Here is a 17,952-nt window from a genome sequence, read left to right as displayed (position 1 = left end):
TAAAGAAAGCCCCAAGCCAGGTTGTAATCCAGATGTTGAGCAGTCAGTGAGAATCACTCACTAGGTAAGAGATTCAGTCCTGCCTACTTGGCTATTCTGAATTATGCATTAGCAAAATTACAAATTATTGCCTAGTATTCATTTATTAGGAAGTATTTTCTTAGTGCTAATTATGGGCAATATATTAGCATTCTAAGTGCTGGCGTTGCTTTAGGTAGCATTGAAACTAAGTCTGTAAGTGCAGGGTCTACTGTATCTCTTCCCACATGAGCCATCACTTGATATCCACACACATGCCACCCGCAGGAATAACTTATTTTTGTAACGCCAGTGCTTCAACTTCTGTGTTAAAACAGATCTGTTTTTTTCAGAGTATAATTGCTCTTATTTAAATTGTGTGGCTGTGCACAGCAGTCCCACAGGACTCCTAAAAACTGACTTAGAGAATGAATAGCCCGCTGCCTGCGTTGCACTCCTGAAGCATAACCAGTGCTTGATGAATCCCTCTTCATTCAAATTGTTTAAAACTTTTTATGTTGAGATGATTTCAGATTCACAGGGAAGTTATGAGTAGTGCAAAGGATTTCCATATACGCTATACCCAGATTCCCCAGACAGTAATATTTTTCATTTGCTTTATCCTTTTCTCTGTGTGTATGTATTTTACAAAGTAAGAAATAAAATATATACACACTTTATATGGAAACATATTTTTTCTTAAAATTTGAGATGAAGTTCCAGGCATATGCCTTTTCACTGCGAAGTATTATACAGCATATTTCCTAAAACCAAGAATATTCTGTAATATAACCACAATATAATTATCAGAGTCAGAAAATTAACATTGGCATATACAATTACCTAAGTAGATTTTATTTAGGTTTGACCAGTTGTCCCAGTAATACTTTTATGGCAAATGAAAATTCTGAGTCACCCTCATTTGAGTTTTTGAAAATCCCTGTATCAATATGAAAATAACTTATTTCTAAAATTAGAAGTGGGAAGGACAAACCAAAGCTTACAGTTGTTTAGTATATTATAGGAAACCTTTAAAACTCTCCTATTTCCCCTTTCCCCCACTCTTTTACATTCCTGTAACTCCTTATTTGTACCTCTCTTATGGCACTTAACACGCTCTGTTAAATCAGATTATATTTATTTAGTTACTTTATAATTCTACTATTGTTACACCTTTAGTCCTGCAGTACCCAATATTCTGCTTTTTTTACATAGTCATTGCCTGGTGTGTATATATATTGAGTAAATATATGTATACCACTGGACTCCTAAAGCCCGAAGTATGTAAGTAGGATTTGGTTGATATTTCTGCATGTTATTTGACAACTTCTGTGTTCCTGTCTCCCCTTAGTTTGTGTATTGCCAAGTCTGCTGTGAGCCCTTCCACAAGTTTTGTTTAGAGGAGAACGAGCGCCCTCTGGAGGACCAGCTGGAGAATTGGTGTTGCCGTCGCTGCAAGTTCTGTCATGTGTGTGGAAGGCAGCATCAGGCTACAAAGGTACAAAACTGAGTAATGGAGCCACGTAGAGTATTTATTCTCTGTCTCCATTTCTGCCTTTTAATTTAGGATGTTGTATCTGTTTTTCTCTTGGCTTAGTCTGTTTTGACTATTTAAGTGGGTATAATCAGTTGCCTGTTTTTGTGTTGTAATTTTGGGACTATAGCAGAAGACATGGCATTGGATAAAATCCCCTAAATAAATCAAATCTACCTTACCAGAATGTTCATCACTGGTGCCTTTGGTGGGAAATAAATCCCTATACTTTGAGAATAAATAATTTATGAGGAAATTTAAACTGTTATGATGATGTGCTATACTTAACTTTGAAGATAAATATGAAGTGAGATGCTAAGTGACAGATGTCCAGCAAAGGTGAGAGGGTGCCCACCTTTTTGCCTTCTTATTTTCTTACAGCAGCTGCTGGAGTGTAACAAGTGCCGAAACAGCTATCACCCTGAGTGCCTGGGACCAAACTACCCCACCAAACCCACGAAGAAGAAGAAAGTTTGGGTGAGTACACACATTGTGCTGTTTCAGAGAGTGGTCCCCAGACTGTTGGGATTTGCACAACTTACAATAGGGATATCCCGCTTGAGGAAGACAGCTGTCCCAGGAGAGAAGTCAGCTCTAGAAATGGATTGCATCTGAAATCTTTTTACATAAGAAGAGATATTAAAAATAAGAAGTCCATACTGAATTTCTTTTCATCTCTTCCAGATCTGTACCAAGTGTGTTCGCTGCAAGAGCTGTGGATCCACAACTCCAGGCAAAGGGTGGGACGCACAGTGGTCTCACGACTTCTCACTGTGCCACGACTGTGCCAAACTCTTTGCTAAAGGTACCTCCAAAAGGCCAGTTTTGTCAACTTTTAGACGTTGTACTTAGTATTTTGGAGGTGAACTGGGCACCATAGGGGAGTGAAGAAGTCTTACCCATCTCATCGAGGATGCCATTTAGTCACAGTTACTAAATAAGTTCCTGGTCTTGCTCTTTTCTAGCAACTAGAAAGGTTTTGTTATCTTTTGGGGGATGAATTAAGGGGACTTTTATAGTAACCAACCACAAAGAAATGCTCTAAACCAGTATTTCTCCAAATGAGGTACATATACATTTGATTGTTTCAGAAATGGTTTTAGATAGTGCTGAGTCAAACATTTTATGTTAATAGTTGTGCTAGAAAAAAATTATAACCAATACATTAAACTCATTATTTTACTGACTTAGGATAATAATGATATAAAGTTCACTACTGAAGTTACTTAAAATAAGCAAATCAATGTTAAGTCTATTAAGTGAAAAATAATAGAGGTGATACATGGATAAAACAAATTGATGGAGGTTGTATATTTTTCTGAATTTTAGGAAAGACTGCTCTAAGTTCTAATATAAGAGTGCTAGGAATAAGGGAAAAGTGTGAATTAACTGTTGCTTTACTCCCATGTCCTCTCCTCTTTTTAAAAATTTAAACATTTCTTTGGAATGTTTAAGAGAGAAAGTTCCCTCTTCCATTCTTTTTCTGTTACGTTATTTGTAAAACCTGCCTCATGATCTTTAAAAATGAGTCCAAGAAAGAGACCTAGTGGCATATTCTGAGAGCTCAGAATAATCTTGACACTTTACAGATGTGTGAACATTCCATAATAGATCCAGGCTGGTATTTGTAAGTAGTTTCAGAAGCAGGATATGGCGGCTTGCATTTTAGATCAGGTTGGAATATGTGGGTCAGGGGCCTTAGAGGCATTGGCGTGTGACCCAGAGCACTGCTGAAGACTTCTCTTTGCTTTCAGGAAACTTCTGCCCTCTCTGTGATAAGTGTTACGATGATGACGACTATGAGAGTAAGATGATGCAGTGTGGGAAGTGTGATCGCTGGGTCCATTCCAAGTGTGAGAATCTTTCAGGTACAGAAGGTTGGAGTCTTTTTTTATTACAGTTTCCTTTTTTCTTGGTACAGCTGCATTTACAGCCAAGAAAGTACAATAAACGTAAACTTATGGTAGTGTTGTTACTTGAAGTCTCTTTAAATTTATTTTTTTGGTCTTTAAAATAAGAATATTTTGTTACGTTTTTGCTCATTTATCTTGAACACATCCCCTGGAAACATTGATTTGCTGTCCTTTGTGGGTACCATAATCTATTGATTCTCCGGTAACCAAATCCTGAGTTCATGTTACTGTCCCTTTGGAGATCAATATATGAGTTCCTAGGGGATGTTCTAGTCTTAATACTGTCCCTAACATACAGCTTTATATTAAGTTCAGTGGAATAGTTTCCTCTTTTCCCGCTCTCCCACTCTTCAGAGCACCTCATCATTGTAGGTTTCTGTTTTCCCAGATGAGATGTATGAGATTCTATCTAATCTGCCGGAAAGTGTGGCCTACACTTGTGTGAACTGTACTGAGCGGCACCCTGCGGAGTGGCGACTGGCCCTTGAGAAGGAGCTGCAGATCTCTCTGAAGCAGGTCCTGACAGCCTTGTTGAACTCGCGGACCACCAGCCACTTGCTGCGCTACCGACAGGTTGGGCCCAAGTCTCATTTTGTATTCTGAGATGGTCTGTTCTTAGATGGTTTTTACCTAGTAATTGGAATGTGTGTTTTTGTGCATGTGTGTGTTCTTTTTTATTTTCTTTTTCTTTGTTCTTCATTTACTTTTGTAGAGTTCCTTCTTTCAGCCTTAAAGCTATTAGGAGAATTTTTAGCACCAGGAGTAAAATCTTTCGGTTAAGAAATAGGAAGGGGCCATATCTTCTTCAAAGGCTTTGCTATTGTAACATGAAATTTGGGCTTTATATTCTGAAGGCTTTGGGGAACCAATGAAGGACTTCACTCAAAAAAGTAACCTGATCAGAGTTGCTTTTTAGGAAAAAAAAAAAAAAGATTCTGCCTGGCGTGACAGGAAGGATTGGAGAGGACCGAGCCTAGAGGCAGGAGCCATGGTTAGGAGGCAGTTATAAGCAATCTAGGTTAAGAGGTTAGCCGTGGGGCTAGACACCCTTCAGCTCTGGGAAATTTCCAGGGCTCCTCAGGACGTAATTTGAAACTACTACTTTTGGTTCCTATATTGTCATGAACTGTATATATTCATTGGGAACACAGGTAGAATGCTGGAAGAAGCACGTGGATAACTAACTCAGAACTAGGCTGCTGCTTTATCTTTTAGTAGAGTTCCATTTTTTGAACAGGAAAATAAGCTGCTATCTGTGTTTTACTCAAAAGGAGTTGGACAGTTCTGTTTCTTCATACTACATTGGAAGTTAGCAAACAAAGCTCCTATCAGATAGATGGCGTGTTTTAACTTTCCTTTTCTTTTAATTGAGAAATCTCTGATTATTCTCAAGTTCTTAAGATTTTATAAAACGCATCATTCAGTACTGTCTTTATTCATTTGAATATAATTTGCATGGGTGCCTCATTTTCAGTGTTAGATAAAAGAAACCTATTTTCCTGGCAACAGGCTGCCAAGCCTCCAGACTTAAATCCCGAGACAGAGGAGAGTATACCTTCCCGCAGCTCCCCAGAAGGACCTGATCCACCCGTGCTTACTGAGGTCAGCAAACAAGAAGATCAACAGCCTTTAGATCTGGAAGGAGTCAAGAGGAAGATGGACCAGGGGAACTACACATCTGTGGTATGTCCCTACAGCACATGACCCGAATTTCCAGTGCCCGTTTAGCTTCCTTGGGTCTGTGGGAGATGAGGCCGAGTGTAAGCACTGAAAGATGATTTGTATTATATGTAGAAATGTCATGTGGTTTTGAATACCTAAAAGAATGTGAATTGTTTTAGATCTGTGTTTCGGAAGATAGGCTATAATAGGGAAGGTTGTGTCTTAAAAATGGTTCTTTTATTTGACTTTCACCTGAGTTCCCCTAAAATTACTTTTATATTAAAATTATTTTATATTAAAACTTTATGGGAAAATGCTAATGTGAAGTTAATTGGTGTGCCCCTTTTGTGATCACATCTGAATGATATGTCTTTCTGTATAGGGTATTTGTAGATAGACGCCTTTTAATTTTATGGTTTTAAGAATGTATAGAAAATGAACATGTTATCTCATAGTCCGTATTTGCTGTTCAGTTATTTATTCATTTTAGTCTAAATAAAGAAGCATGGCCCTTGTTTGGGTAACTTATCATGATACAGCTAATTTATTTGCATTCTTGTCTTTTTAGTCTGGCATCTCTTGACTACCACAAGTTAATTATGAACTGAATCCCAAAGGCCTCCACTAAAGAGAAATTACACTGTATTAAAATAGGATGTCTGTTTTCTGTTGGATCCCTGTGCTGGATGATTTAGTGGGGAAGAAGAAGTTGTTCTGAGAGCACACTGTTTTATGAGTAATTAATACTTTGTTTTCATATACAGTTGGAGTTCAGTGATGATATCGTGAAGATTATTCAAGCAGCCATTAATTCAGATGGAGGACAGCCAGAAATTAAAAAAGCCAACAGCATGGTCAAGTCCTTCTTTATTCGGGTGAATGATATTAATAGTTCATGTCTTTAATGCTTAATCTGAGGGTTGTTACCCCGTGAACAGAATGGCTTATTCTTGTCCACATTTTCCTTTGCCATGTGTATAAATCATCTTTTGGTTTAATTCATTCCTCTGATTCTCTGGGAGGTCCCAGAGTGGATGGAGCTTTCCCTTGGTGGCCTGAAATCAGCCTCTTATTGACAGAGAAGCTGGTGTGAAATTGTTGGTTTTTATGTGGTTTCCAAACGAATTGTCACAGGCTTACATTTTGTTTGTTTGTTTGTTTTTCTGTTAGCAAATGGAACGTGTTTTCCCATGGTTCAGTGTCAAAAAGTCCAGGTTTTGGGAGCCAAATAAAGTATCAAGCAAGTGAGTAAATTCAGTATATTTTTTCCTTCTCCTCGATGGCTAGAAATCTGAGAGTTCTTATATTTCTAGATTGAGATTTTTTTTTTAGACTAGGTTTTAATGTTAAAAATTAATCAGTTGAAATGCCTTTTTATTGCTGGTTTAGAGATAACACTTAATGTTTATTATAGTCTGGTGCCCATTGTTCTCTTTACTGAGGTGTTTGTTGGGTTTTAGGGAGCTTGTGGCACGTGTGTTATACGTGTGCTGTATATACAGCCCAGGAATTGGACTGGTGATAACGAAGTTCTGTTTTATTCAGTTCAGATGGTGCTATCAACAGCTCTTGATTCATGTTGAACCTTACATTTTTATTCCAGTAAATCCCTTTGATGCATTGATAAGGTTATCATCTGTTTCTAGAAGTTTAGCCAAGAGTCACAATACATAGGGATTATATGTTTAAAAATAGTAAAGCCCTGTGTGTAGGCAGTTTGCCATTCTGTGACCTGTTCTTACAGTCTGTGAAAGGCTCGTGCATGGGCCTGTGCCCTGATGATATCAAGAATTTGACTATTTTGTACAGTTCTAGGTATCTTGTAGGAGTTCAATAAATACTTGTTGAATCGATTATTTCCAGCAGTGGGATGTTACCAAACGCAGTGCTTCCACCTTCACTTGACCATAATTATGCTCAGTGGCAGGAGCGAGAGGAAAACAGCCACACTGAGCAGCCTCCTTTAATGAAGAAAATCATTCCAGCTCCCAAACCTAAAGGGCCTGGAGAACCAGACTCACCAACTCCTCTGCATCCTCCTACACCACCAATCTTGAGTAAGGCCCTGAATGAAGACTGTTATCCCTTTCTCTCTGAGTACAAATGACTGACTTTGTGAATCTAAATTTAATATACTTCCGTGTTGGAAAAATGTCAGGTCATCCTTAAATGTAATAATATCATTATGCTTGCTTTACTTGGAATGTTAGTAAGGAATTGATGTAAATGATGTAACAGATGGTAAGATCGCACAACTTTGAACACTTCCTGAAAGTGTTGATTTCATAGGCTGTAGGGTATTTAAGCTGAATTGTTTTCTTTTCTCCTGGAAGTCAGACACAGTATTGCCAATTTTAACTGGGTATCTTTTGGGTTCCAAGGTACTGATAGGAGTCGAGAAGATAGTCCAGAACTGAACCCACCCCCAGGCATCGAAGATAACCGACAGTGTGCATTGTGTTTGACTTACGGTGACGACAGTGCTAATGTAAGTACCTTGGTGCATGAGGTCCTCCTTAGTAAACACCCGTAACCAACTCTGTCCTCTGTGTCTACACTTGATGACTGGGTGCCATTTATGCAATGAATGTCTGTCACTTGTGGCACTTGGGTTTTTTCTATAACTGATTTAGCTGATTTAAAAGATGAATCACCTTAAAGTAACATGCTGATAATCTGGTAATTTCTACAGGCAGTTTCTCAAAAAAAAAAGATACTATGAAAGTCGATAAAATAGAAGTTGCATAGTAAATAGCTTGTGTGTGATACATAGCAGTGTGGGTAAGCTGCCCAGTTGTGGCAGGTCACTTGGATTCATTTCGGTAGTTTATTGCCTACTTGTTGACCCTGGCAAGGAGCTTAACCTCTCTGACCCTCAGTTTCACTTTTTAAATTAGGAAAATAGTAATACCTACCTCAGAATGCTTATGAAGATTAAAGGAAATAGTGTATGTAAAGCCTTGTTTAGGGCCTGGCAATTAAGCTTACGATTAAAAAATTCTTTTAATGCAAGCTGAGAGAACTGGCTTTGAAATGCAGTTTTAAAGAAGTCAGTGAATACTTCTATAAGCTGAACACATATTACTAATTTTTTTAAAAATGTTTTGCTTTTTTAAACTTTTTATGAGGGGGTGGTAATTGCGTTTATTCATATCTATTTGGAGGAGGTACTGGGGATTGAACCTGGGACCTTGTGCATGTCAAGCGAGCACTCTACTACCTGAGCTCTACCCTCCCCCCCATATTGCTAATTTTGTAATTCTTTATGTTTATAAAATATTTCCAGTCTATGGAACAGATAATCTAGAAAGGTGAGAGGTAGAAACAAAGCAACTTTGAATTGTGATTTTCATGTACCTCCCTACGTTAAAGAATTAGAATTGATTTACTGAAGTTCTCCTGACTAAGGTAAAGCTAATACCAAGGAAAACATTATTTGGCATTATATTCTTTAAAGAAAAAGGAAATTTCTCTGTTTCCTAGGATGCTGGCCGTTTGCTCTACATTGGCCAAAACGAGTGGACACATGTAAATTGTGCTTTGTGGTCAGCAGAGGTGTTTGAAGATGATGATGGATCCCTAAAGAATGTCCATATGGCTGTGATCAGAGGCAAGCAGCTGGTAAGAACCTGGGGTGAATGTTATGAGAAGGACTCTCTCTCAAGTTTCCAGATATTCTTTCTGTGGCTAAATGCTGCCTCTGGTGTTTCTCATTGTGCCTTGAGAATGGTTAGCCAATGGGACATATTAGTGTGCACTGTAAGCAGATTGCTATTCTGACCGTTGGAGGATGGGTGCAAAAGTAGACAACAGAGTCTTACCTAGTTAGGGAGATCATTCAGATGTTCAAGAAAGGTATTAATTTATGGAGTGATTTAGACAAAATGACCTCAGAGGTCCCAGCACTCTTGATTTGAGTTCCCGTAGGATAAACCCACAAAATACATACATGAAGAGGGGATATAGAAAGTGATCGGTAGCAGGTGAGAGTAATTAGAAAAGTCCATGAAAGAGTAAAATTTTTAAAGCTATGTTTTATGGGAGGGGAGAAAATGAAGGATTATCAGAAAGAAACAAACAAATAGTACATACATAAGAAACGTAAGTAAAATGTGTGGAGAGTAGAAATAAAAAGTCTTCCCTGGAGAAGAGCCCAGACTGTGACTGAATAAGGTGACAGAATAAGGTGGTGATACAGGCTAGTTGAAGGAAATCTTTGGATCATAATAAGGCTGCCAGTTAAGGCTAATAATTAGAGAACCATGTGTTTCTGACCAGTATAATCTTTCTAGACTTGAGTTCTTTTGGATATGATGACTTTCTAGCAAGATGACATTTTTAGCATCACTCTTCAAAGTTCCATCTTCTCTAAATCAATTGTGTATCCTAAGAAAAAAAAATTTTTTGATCCAAGTTCTAAGTCAAATTGTAATATTTAAATTTAATACTTAATAGTTATAGGCCCCATGGTCAATGGAAGAGAAAGGATTTGTAGCTGAGGCTTTAGGGCTCATATCACTTCTCTGTAATTCAGCAGATTACCAATAACAAAACGAATTGGGGGAAACCCAGAATGGGGTGACTCTGTAAAGGAGATGGAAAATGGCTTAAAACATCTGGAAGTCTAACTCAGACTCTGTTCTTTCTGGATTGCCAGAGATGTGAATTCTGCCAAAAGCCAGGAGCCACCGTGGGTTGCTGCCTCACATCCTGCACCAGCAACTATCACTTCATGTGTTCCCGAGCCAAGAACTGTGTGTTTCTGGATGATAAAAAAGTGTACTGCCAGCGACATCGGGATTTGATCAAAGGCGAGGTGAGACAGCTTTAGTTGCTTTTTGACTTCTCTAGGAATTCAAGGAGAAGAGGCTGAAAATAGCAAGATGATAAACTTTATTTTACCTTCCAACTAGGTGTTCCTAGAATCACCTCCTCTTAGGAGAAAGTACGGAGGTCCTGCTAGTGAATCAGAAGGGTGACTTTGAGAGACGCTGTGTCTTTCCCTTTGAGAGGGTCGGTATCATGAGTCTGACGTGTAAAGGGATAGCCTAACCACCACCCTGGCTTTTCATTGAAGGTGGTTCCTGAGAATGGATTTGAAGTTTTTAGAAGAGTGTTTGTGGACTTTGAAGGAATCAGCTTGAGAAGGAAGTTTCTCAATGGCTTGGAACCAGAGAATATCCACATGATGATTGGTATGACATGAGCCTTGGTTGTTGGGGAAGGCTGGCTGTGTCACTGAGGTACTTTCCAGTCTTCAGTTATAACGTGAGCCTTCTCGTTACTGCCCCTGATCAGTTCTTCTTTCCTTGCTCAGGCTCCATGACAATTGACTGCCTGGGGATTCTGAACGACCTCTCTGACTGTGAGGATAAGCTCTTTCCTATTGGATACCAGTAAGTAGCTCTGTAAAGAGCAGACAGCAGCCTCACCACTTGAGCACCCTGAGGCAGTGGGCAGGTCATTAAATGTAGAGCCATGTTTGTTAGAGACTTTTAACTAGTTGCTTTTTTTGCTACCTCATGTAGATTGGGACTAAGGCAACATTTTATGTCAGCTAGATTCAATTGCAGAAGGGAAGTATTATTGGCATAATTTCAGAATCATTTCCGAATAAAAACTAACTAGAAAACACAAAGTCAGTCTCTTCAGATTCCACTTAAATTCCATTCATCTCAGTTCAGAAGTCCAGATGGTTGTCATGGATCAAACACCTCATGCCTCTGTCCTGTAAAAAAAATTTGACATTTTTTATAGGTCCTTTTAAAAGTAACACTCAGATTCACCAGTAAGAATTTAGACTCTTTCCTATATGAAGCGAATAGTTTAAACTTTTAGCAAGCTGACAATATAAATTTAAAATTCCCTGTCTATCTCCCACTTTGGAGTCTCATTTTATTATATATACTCCAGTTTATTCTGCTTTTCGATTTTGACATCGCAGTCTGTACTCCACATTCAGCTGGCAGCTCTTTGGATAAACCAGGCTCCATCAGCAAGCAGCAGATTTGAAGCAGTTATATTTTTCTTGTCTGGTGGAGCTCTTCTCCCAGAGGAAACACCCCAGGTTTGCTCTTTCCTCACCTTGTACACATGGTGGGGCAGGAATCACTTCCTCAAGGCAAATAACTATCTCTTGTAGTAGCTAGTATTTTTCTTTCTTTGCATTTTAGGATATTTTACTACTTTTGTTCCCTGCTTGCAATACAATACAAAAGATTTGACGCTGTCTTCTGAGAGGCCAGGAAAAACCAAGGACTTCAAAAAGCTTGGAACACCCTAATTAGGGCAAGCTCTAATAAGAATCTGTGAAATAAAGCTAGCTTGGTAAATCAAGGAGGTCAAGGGACCCAGGATGAGAAGAGGTTTTGACAGACGTTAGTCTCTGCTTCTGTACTGTGACTCACGGTGATCTTTACACATCTGTTTGCAGGTGTTCTAGGGTGTACTGGAGCACCACGGATGCTCGCAAGCGCTGTGTGTACACCTGCAAGATAGTTGAATGCCGTCCTCCAGTTGTGGAGCCAGACATCAACAGCACTGTGGAACATGATGAAAACAGGACCATTGCTCATAGTCCAACATCTTTTGCAGGTTAGTCTTTAGTCAAGATGGGACTTGAATTAGATGTCGGGGAATATTGTGATTGAAGGGTGGGAAACGGCATTGCTTTCGGAGGTCGCATGTTTCTATTTTGGCATTTATCTGATAGCTGGCTTTTTATTGGTTCATTTGTTTATTTTAATTAAACTTTTTTAGTAAGAGATTTTTATTTCCTGCCGCAGAAATGTCATCTAAGGAAAGTCAAAACGCAGCTGAAATTGTAAGTCCTCCATCACCAGACCGACCTCCTCATTCGCAAACCTCCAGTTCCTGTTTTTATCATGTCATCTCGAAGGTCCCTAGGATTCGAACACCCAGTTATTCTCCAACACAGAGATCCCCTGGCTGTCGGCCACTGCCTTCTGCAGGTAAAGGACCTTACCGTCCTACTTGACCTAAGAAGGTCAGCTCAAAGATCAGTTTGTAATTCTTTCAGGCAACTTTGTCTTAGTGACTTTTGCTAATTGAAAATGTTTACTTTCTGTTACCTATAAACGTATATAGCCAAGTCATTAAAACCAGTGACTGCAACCCATTTGTTCTGTCTGTAATAGACTTCATTACTTTTTCTCTCTCATTAGGAAGTCCTACCCCAACCACTCATGAAATAGTCACAGTGGGTGATCCTTTACTGTCCTCTGGACTTCGAAGCATTGGCTCCCGGCGTCACAGTACTTCTTCCTTGTCTCCCCAGCGGTCTAAACTCCGCATAATGTCTCCAATGAGAACTGGGAGTGCTTACTCCAGGAATAGCGTTTCCTCAGCCTCCACCGGAGGGATTGCTGCAGATCATGAATCAAGTGCCAAAGCAGCTGATCATGTCTTAGGGCCACTGAATTCACATACTCATTTAGGGCAAAATGCTCCCACCTCTTCAAATTTGCAAAGGACAGTGGTCACTGTGGGCACGAAAACCAGTCATTTGGATGGCTCTTCACCTTCGGAAGTGAAGCATTCCAGTGCTTCCGACTTGGCATCCAAGAGCTCCTCCTTGAAGGGGGAGAAGACCAAAGTGCCGAGTTCCAAGAACTCAGAGGGGTCTGCACACAGCGTGGCTTACCCTGGCATTCCGAAACTGGCCCCGCAGGTTCATAACACAACGTCTGGAGAATTAAATGTTAGTAAAATGGGCACTTTTGCCGAACTCTCTTCAGTGCCATTTTCTTCTAAGGAGACCCTCCCCTTCCCACCACTCCATTTGCGAGGGCAGAGGAATGATCGAGACCAACGTACAGATTCTCACCAGTCAGCAAAGCCCCCTCCTGATGAAGATGCTGAAGTCAAAACCTTGAAGCTGTCTGGAGTGAGCAACAGGTCATCCATTACCAATGAACACGTGGGATCTAGCTCCAGAGATAGGAGACAGAAAGGGAAAAAATCTTGTAAAGAAACTTTCAAAGAAAAGCATTCCAGTAAATCTTTTTTGGAACCTGGTCAGGTGACAACTGGTGAGGAAGGAAACCTAAAGCCAGAGTTCGCTGATGAAGTTTTGACTTCTGAGTTCATGGGGCAACGACCATGTAATAATCTTCCTTCTGATAAGATTGGGGACAAAGTCCATTCTATTCCAGGAGTCCCCAAAGCTCCATCCACGCAAGCAGAAGGATCTGCCAAGGAATTGCAGACACCTCGGAAACGCACAGTCAAAGTAACACTGACACCTCTTAAAATGGAGAGTGAGAGTCAGTCCAAGAACACCCTGAAAGAAGGTAGTCCTGTTTCCCCTTTGCAAATGGAGTCAGCGTCTCCAACAGAACCAGTTGCAGCCTCTGAAAGTCCAGGGCATGGTCCAGTGGCCCAGCCAAGCCCCAATAATACCTCATCCCAGGATTCTCAAAGTAACAACTATCAGAATCTTCCAGTACAGGACAGAAACCTCATGCTTCCAGATGGCCCCAAGCCTCAGGAGGATGGCTCCTTCAAGAGGAGGTATCCCCGTCGCAGTGCCCGGGCGCGTTCTAACATGTTCTTCGGGCTCACCCCACTCTATGGAGTAAGATCCTACGGTGAAGAAGACATTCCATTTTACAGCAGCTCAACTGGGAAGAAGCGAGGCAAGAGATCGGCTGAAGGGCAGGTGGACGGGGCTGATGACCTGAGCACTTCCGATGAAGACGATTTATACTATTACAATTTCACCAGGACAGTGATTTCTTCCGGTGTAGAAGAACGGCTGGCATCCCATAATTTATTTCGGGAGGAGGAACAGTGTGATCTTCCCAAAATCTCCCAGTTGGATGGTGTCGATGACGGGACGGAGAGCGATACGAGCATCACAGCCACAACGAGGAAAAGCAGCCAGATTCCAAAAAGAAACAGCAAGGAAAATGGAACAGAGAACCTGAAGATGGACCGGCCTGAAGATGCTAGTGAAAAAGAGCACGTCATTAAGAGCCCTGTGGGCCACAAAAATGAGCCGAAGATGGATAACTGCCACTCTGTAAGCAGAGTGAAAACACAGGGACAGGACTCCTTGGAAGCTCAGCTCAGCTCACTGGAGTCAAGCCGCAGAGTCCACACAAGCACCCCCTCGGACAAAAATCTGCTGGACACCTATAACACCGAGCTCCTGAAATCCGATTCTGATAATAACAACAGCGATGACTGTGGGAACATCCTGCCCTCAGACATCATGGACTTTGTACTGAAGAATACTCCATCCATGCAGGCTTTGGGTGAGAGCCCAGAGTCCTCTTCATCAGAACTCCTGAATCTTGGTGAAGGGCTGGGTCTTGATAGTAATCGTGAAAAAGACATGGGTCTCTTTGAAGTGTTTTCTCAGCAGTTGCCGACAGCGGAGCCTGTGGACAGTAGTGTCTCTTCCTCCATCTCAGCAGAGGAACAGTTTGAGCTGCCGCTAGAGCTCCCGTCAGATCTCTCTGTCCTGACCACCCGGAGTCCCACTGTCCCTAGCCAGAACCCCAGTAGGCTAGCTGTCATCTCAGACTCAGGAGAGAAGAGAGTAACCATCACAGAAAAATCTGTGGCTTCCTCTGAAGGTGACTCCGCACTGCTGAGTCCAGGAGTAGATCCCACCCCTGAAGGCCACATGACTCCTGATCACTTTATCCAAGGACATATGGATGCCGACCACATCTCCAGCCCTCCTTGCGGTTCAGTGGAGCAAGGTCATGGCAACAATCAGGATTTAACTAGAAACAGTAGCACCCCTGGCCTTCAGGTACCTGTTTCCCCTACTGTTCCTATCCAGAACCAGAAATACGTGCCCAACTCTACCGATAGTCCCGGCCCATCTCAGATTTCTAATGCTGCTGTCCAGACCACTCCACCCCACCTGAAACCAGCCACTGAGAAGCTCATTGTTGTTAACCAGAACATGCAGCCACTTTATGTTCTCCAAACTCTTCCAAATGGAGTGACCCAAAAAATCCAGTTGACCTCTTCTGTTAGTTCTGCACCCAGTGTGATGGAGACAAATACTTCAGTATTGGGGCCCATGGGAAGTGGTCTCACCCTAACCACAGGACTGAATCCAAGCTTGCCAGCTTCTCAGTCTTTGTTCCCTCCTGCTAGCAAAGGATTGCTCCCCATGCCTCATCACCAGCACTTACATTCCTTCCCTGCAGCTACTCAAAGTAGCTTCCCACCTAACATCAGCAGTCCTCCTTCAGGCCTACTTATTGGGGTTCAGCCTCCTCCAGATCCCCAACTTTTGGTTTCAGAAGCCAGCCAGAGGACAGACCTCAGTACCACAGTAGCCACTCCATCCTCTGGACTCAAGAAAAGACCCATATCTCGTCTACAGACCCGAAAGAATAAAAAACTTGCTCCCTCTAGTACCCCTTCAAACATTGCCCCTTCCGATGTGGTTTCCAACATGACACTGATTAACTTCACTCCCTCCCAGCTTCCAAATCATCCCAATCTGTTAGATTTGGGGTCACTTAACACTTCATCTCACCGAACTGTCCCCAACATCATAAAAAGGTCTAAATCTGGCATCATGTATTTTGAACAGGCGCCCCTGTTACCACAGAGTGTGGGAGGAACGGCTGCCTCAGCGGCGGGCACGTCCACCATAAGCCAGGACACTGGCCACCCCACCTCAGGGCCTGTGTCTGGCTTAGCATCCAGTTCCTCCGTCTTGAACGTTGTATCCATGCAAACTACAACCGCCCCCACAAGTAGCGCGTCCGTTCCAGGCCATGTCGCGTTAACCAACCCGAGGTTGCTCGGTACCCCGGATATTGGCTCCATAAGCAACCTTTTAATCAAAGCCAGCCAGCAGAGCCTGGGGATTCAGGACCAGCCTGTGGCTCTCCCACCAAGTTCAGGAATGTTTCCACAACTGGGGACATCACAGCCTCCCTCTACTGCTGCAATGACTGCAGCGTCTAGCATCCGTGTGCTCCCCTCCACTCAGACCGCAGGCATAACAGCTGCCTCACCCTCTGGGGAAGCGGAAGAGCCCTATCAGCTTCAGCATGTGAACCAGCTCCTTGCCAGCAAAACTGGGATTCTCTCTGCCCAGCGGGATCTTGATTCTGCTCCAGGGACCCAGGGATCCAGCTTTACCCAGACAGTAGATGCTCCTAATAGCGTGGGGCTAGAGCAGAACAAGGCTTTATCCTCAGCTATGCAAGCCAGCTCCGCCTCTCCTGGGGGCTCGCCATCCTCCGGACAGCAGTCAGCAAGTCCCTCAGTGCCGGGTCCCACTAAACCCAAACCAAAAATCAAACGGATTCAGCTGCCTCTGGACAAAGGGAGTGGCAAGAAGCACAAAGTTTCCCACTCACGGACCAGTTCTTCTGAAGCACACATTCCAGACCAAGAAGCCAACACGACACCGCTGACCTCAGGCGCAGGGTGAGAGATCCGGGCGTTGGCTGGGCTGGGGCTATGGGGTTCGTGCTCTGGATTAGAGGCTGGGGAAGTGGTGGTCTTCTGGTAGGGACGCTCTTCTGTCCAAGCTGCACTACTCAGGAGTTTTCTGGGTTTTGACTTGGGTTTTTTTCTTCCCTCACAGTGGTGATTTACAGAGTAGAATTTAGTTCCGTCCATGGGCAGTGTGTCCCTTGGATAGAGCCACATCTCTTGTTACTCTTCATTCTGATCTAAAACAGGGCCGCTGTTTGCTCCTGTTTCTTTTTTGCTGAATGTTAGATACTAAGGGATGATTATTCCTGCCTGGAGGGCAAAACCACCTATTGTGGGTCCTCCTCGTGTCCTTTTTTTTGGAAACATTATCATTAAAATACAACATACATAAAGTGCACGAGTGAGTTCTGTACCTAGATGTGCTCCGGTGTAGCCGCCATTCAGATCAAGATACAAAGCCAGTGTTCCCAAAGGCTCCTGGTGCCCTTTCTTAGCACCCCCTTGAGGTAACCACTGTCTAACCTGTGTCCCCAGAGCACATATGTTTGATCAGATCCTGTTAGTGTTGTTCCTCTAGACTGACCTCCATGGTCCGTGCATATTTACTGGTGTTTTCCTTGAAAAGATACGAATGATTCTGTTCCAGGACTCCAGGAGCAGAGGCTGAACAGCAGGATACAGCCAGCGTGGAGCAGGCATCACAGAAGGAGTGCGGGCAGCCTGCAGGGTAGGTACAAAGCTTAGTTCCCTTAGAGTCAGCCCTCAGTTCTGTCCACCTCATTTAGAAAACAGCTCTTCCTGATTAGTAGTGATTTTTGTTGCCAAAGGTTTTTTTTTTTTAATGGAATTAATACATGGTTGTATAAAAAAAAAAGTATCGAATTATTTAAATAATGGATAATGGCTCCGTGTTCATTCTGCCTGCTCTTTTCCCAGTTTATTCCTTAGAAATAATCACTGCCTGTAATTTGTTTTCGTTCATGCAGACATTTGTGCATATACAGATACACATGGGTGTATGTATGAATATGTATATACCTTTTTTACATAAAAATGAGTTCTGTACATACTGTTCTGTACTTGTTTTTTTCACATATTATATTGTATTGTGTACATATTTCTATGCCAGTATGTATGGTTGCCCTTCATTTTTTAATGGCTGCCCCCAGTTCTATTGTGTCAAGCTGGAGTAGTTTATTTAACTAGTGCCCTATTGATCTGCCTCTGGATTGTTTACAAGATTTATTTAATTGTAAAAAGTGAATATTGGTGTGGTTTACTGGTTCATGCAGCTCACTTTTGTTTCTGATTAAACCAGTGAACTCATTGAAGTAACTCCAGAACTGTTTCTAACAAGTGTCCTTTTATTTTTTCCTAATACTT

The 17,952-nt window shown here is 42.0% G+C and overlaps 1 protein-coding gene across 4 annotated transcripts in view; it reads left to right on the top strand.

Moving 5' to 3' along the window:
- KMT2A (lysine methyltransferase 2A) overlaps positions 1 to 17,952 on the top strand; it is a 71,757-nt gene that overhangs the window by 36,951 nt on the left and 16,854 nt on the right. For 2 of the 4 annotated variants that reach the window (XM_072954114.1, XM_072954112.1), the window contains 18 exons: positions 1,370 to 1,516; positions 1,934 to 2,029; positions 2,237 to 2,357; positions 3,307 to 3,420; positions 3,854 to 4,038; positions 4,975 to 5,148; positions 5,892 to 6,002; positions 6,298 to 6,371; positions 6,991 to 7,184; positions 7,509 to 7,615; positions 8,611 to 8,748; positions 9,785 to 9,943; positions 10,205 to 10,322; positions 10,445 to 10,523; positions 11,561 to 11,721; positions 11,913 to 12,098; positions 12,312 to 16,557; positions 17,216 to 17,296. In XM_072954114.1, the coding sequence (XP_072810215.1) occupies positions 1,370 to 1,516; positions 1,934 to 2,029; positions 2,237 to 2,357; positions 3,307 to 3,420; positions 3,854 to 4,038; positions 4,975 to 5,148; positions 5,892 to 6,002; positions 6,298 to 6,371; positions 6,991 to 7,184; positions 7,509 to 7,615; positions 8,611 to 8,748; positions 9,785 to 9,943; positions 10,205 to 10,322; positions 10,445 to 10,523; positions 11,561 to 11,721; positions 11,913 to 12,098; positions 12,312 to 16,557; positions 17,216 to 17,296 (6,491 nt within the window). Of the gene's footprint in view, positions 1 to 1,369; positions 1,517 to 1,933; positions 2,030 to 2,236; positions 2,358 to 3,306; positions 3,430 to 3,853; positions 4,039 to 4,974; positions 5,149 to 5,891; positions 6,003 to 6,297; positions 6,372 to 6,990; positions 7,185 to 7,508; positions 7,616 to 8,610; positions 8,749 to 9,784; positions 9,944 to 10,204; positions 10,323 to 10,444; positions 10,524 to 11,560; positions 11,722 to 11,912; positions 12,099 to 12,311; positions 16,558 to 17,215; positions 17,297 to 17,952 lie in introns of all 4 variants that reach the window. The other 2 variants (XM_072954113.1, XM_072954111.1) reach the window with 1 other exon arrangement.

This window comes from Vicugna pacos, chromosome 33 (assembly GCF_048564905.1).
Source record: "Vicugna pacos chromosome 33, VicPac4, whole genome shotgun sequence".
Lineage (NCBI taxonomy): Eukaryota > Metazoa > Chordata > Mammalia > Artiodactyla > Camelidae > Vicugna > Vicugna pacos.
This window is presented reverse-complemented; position numbering and strand designations above follow the sequence as displayed.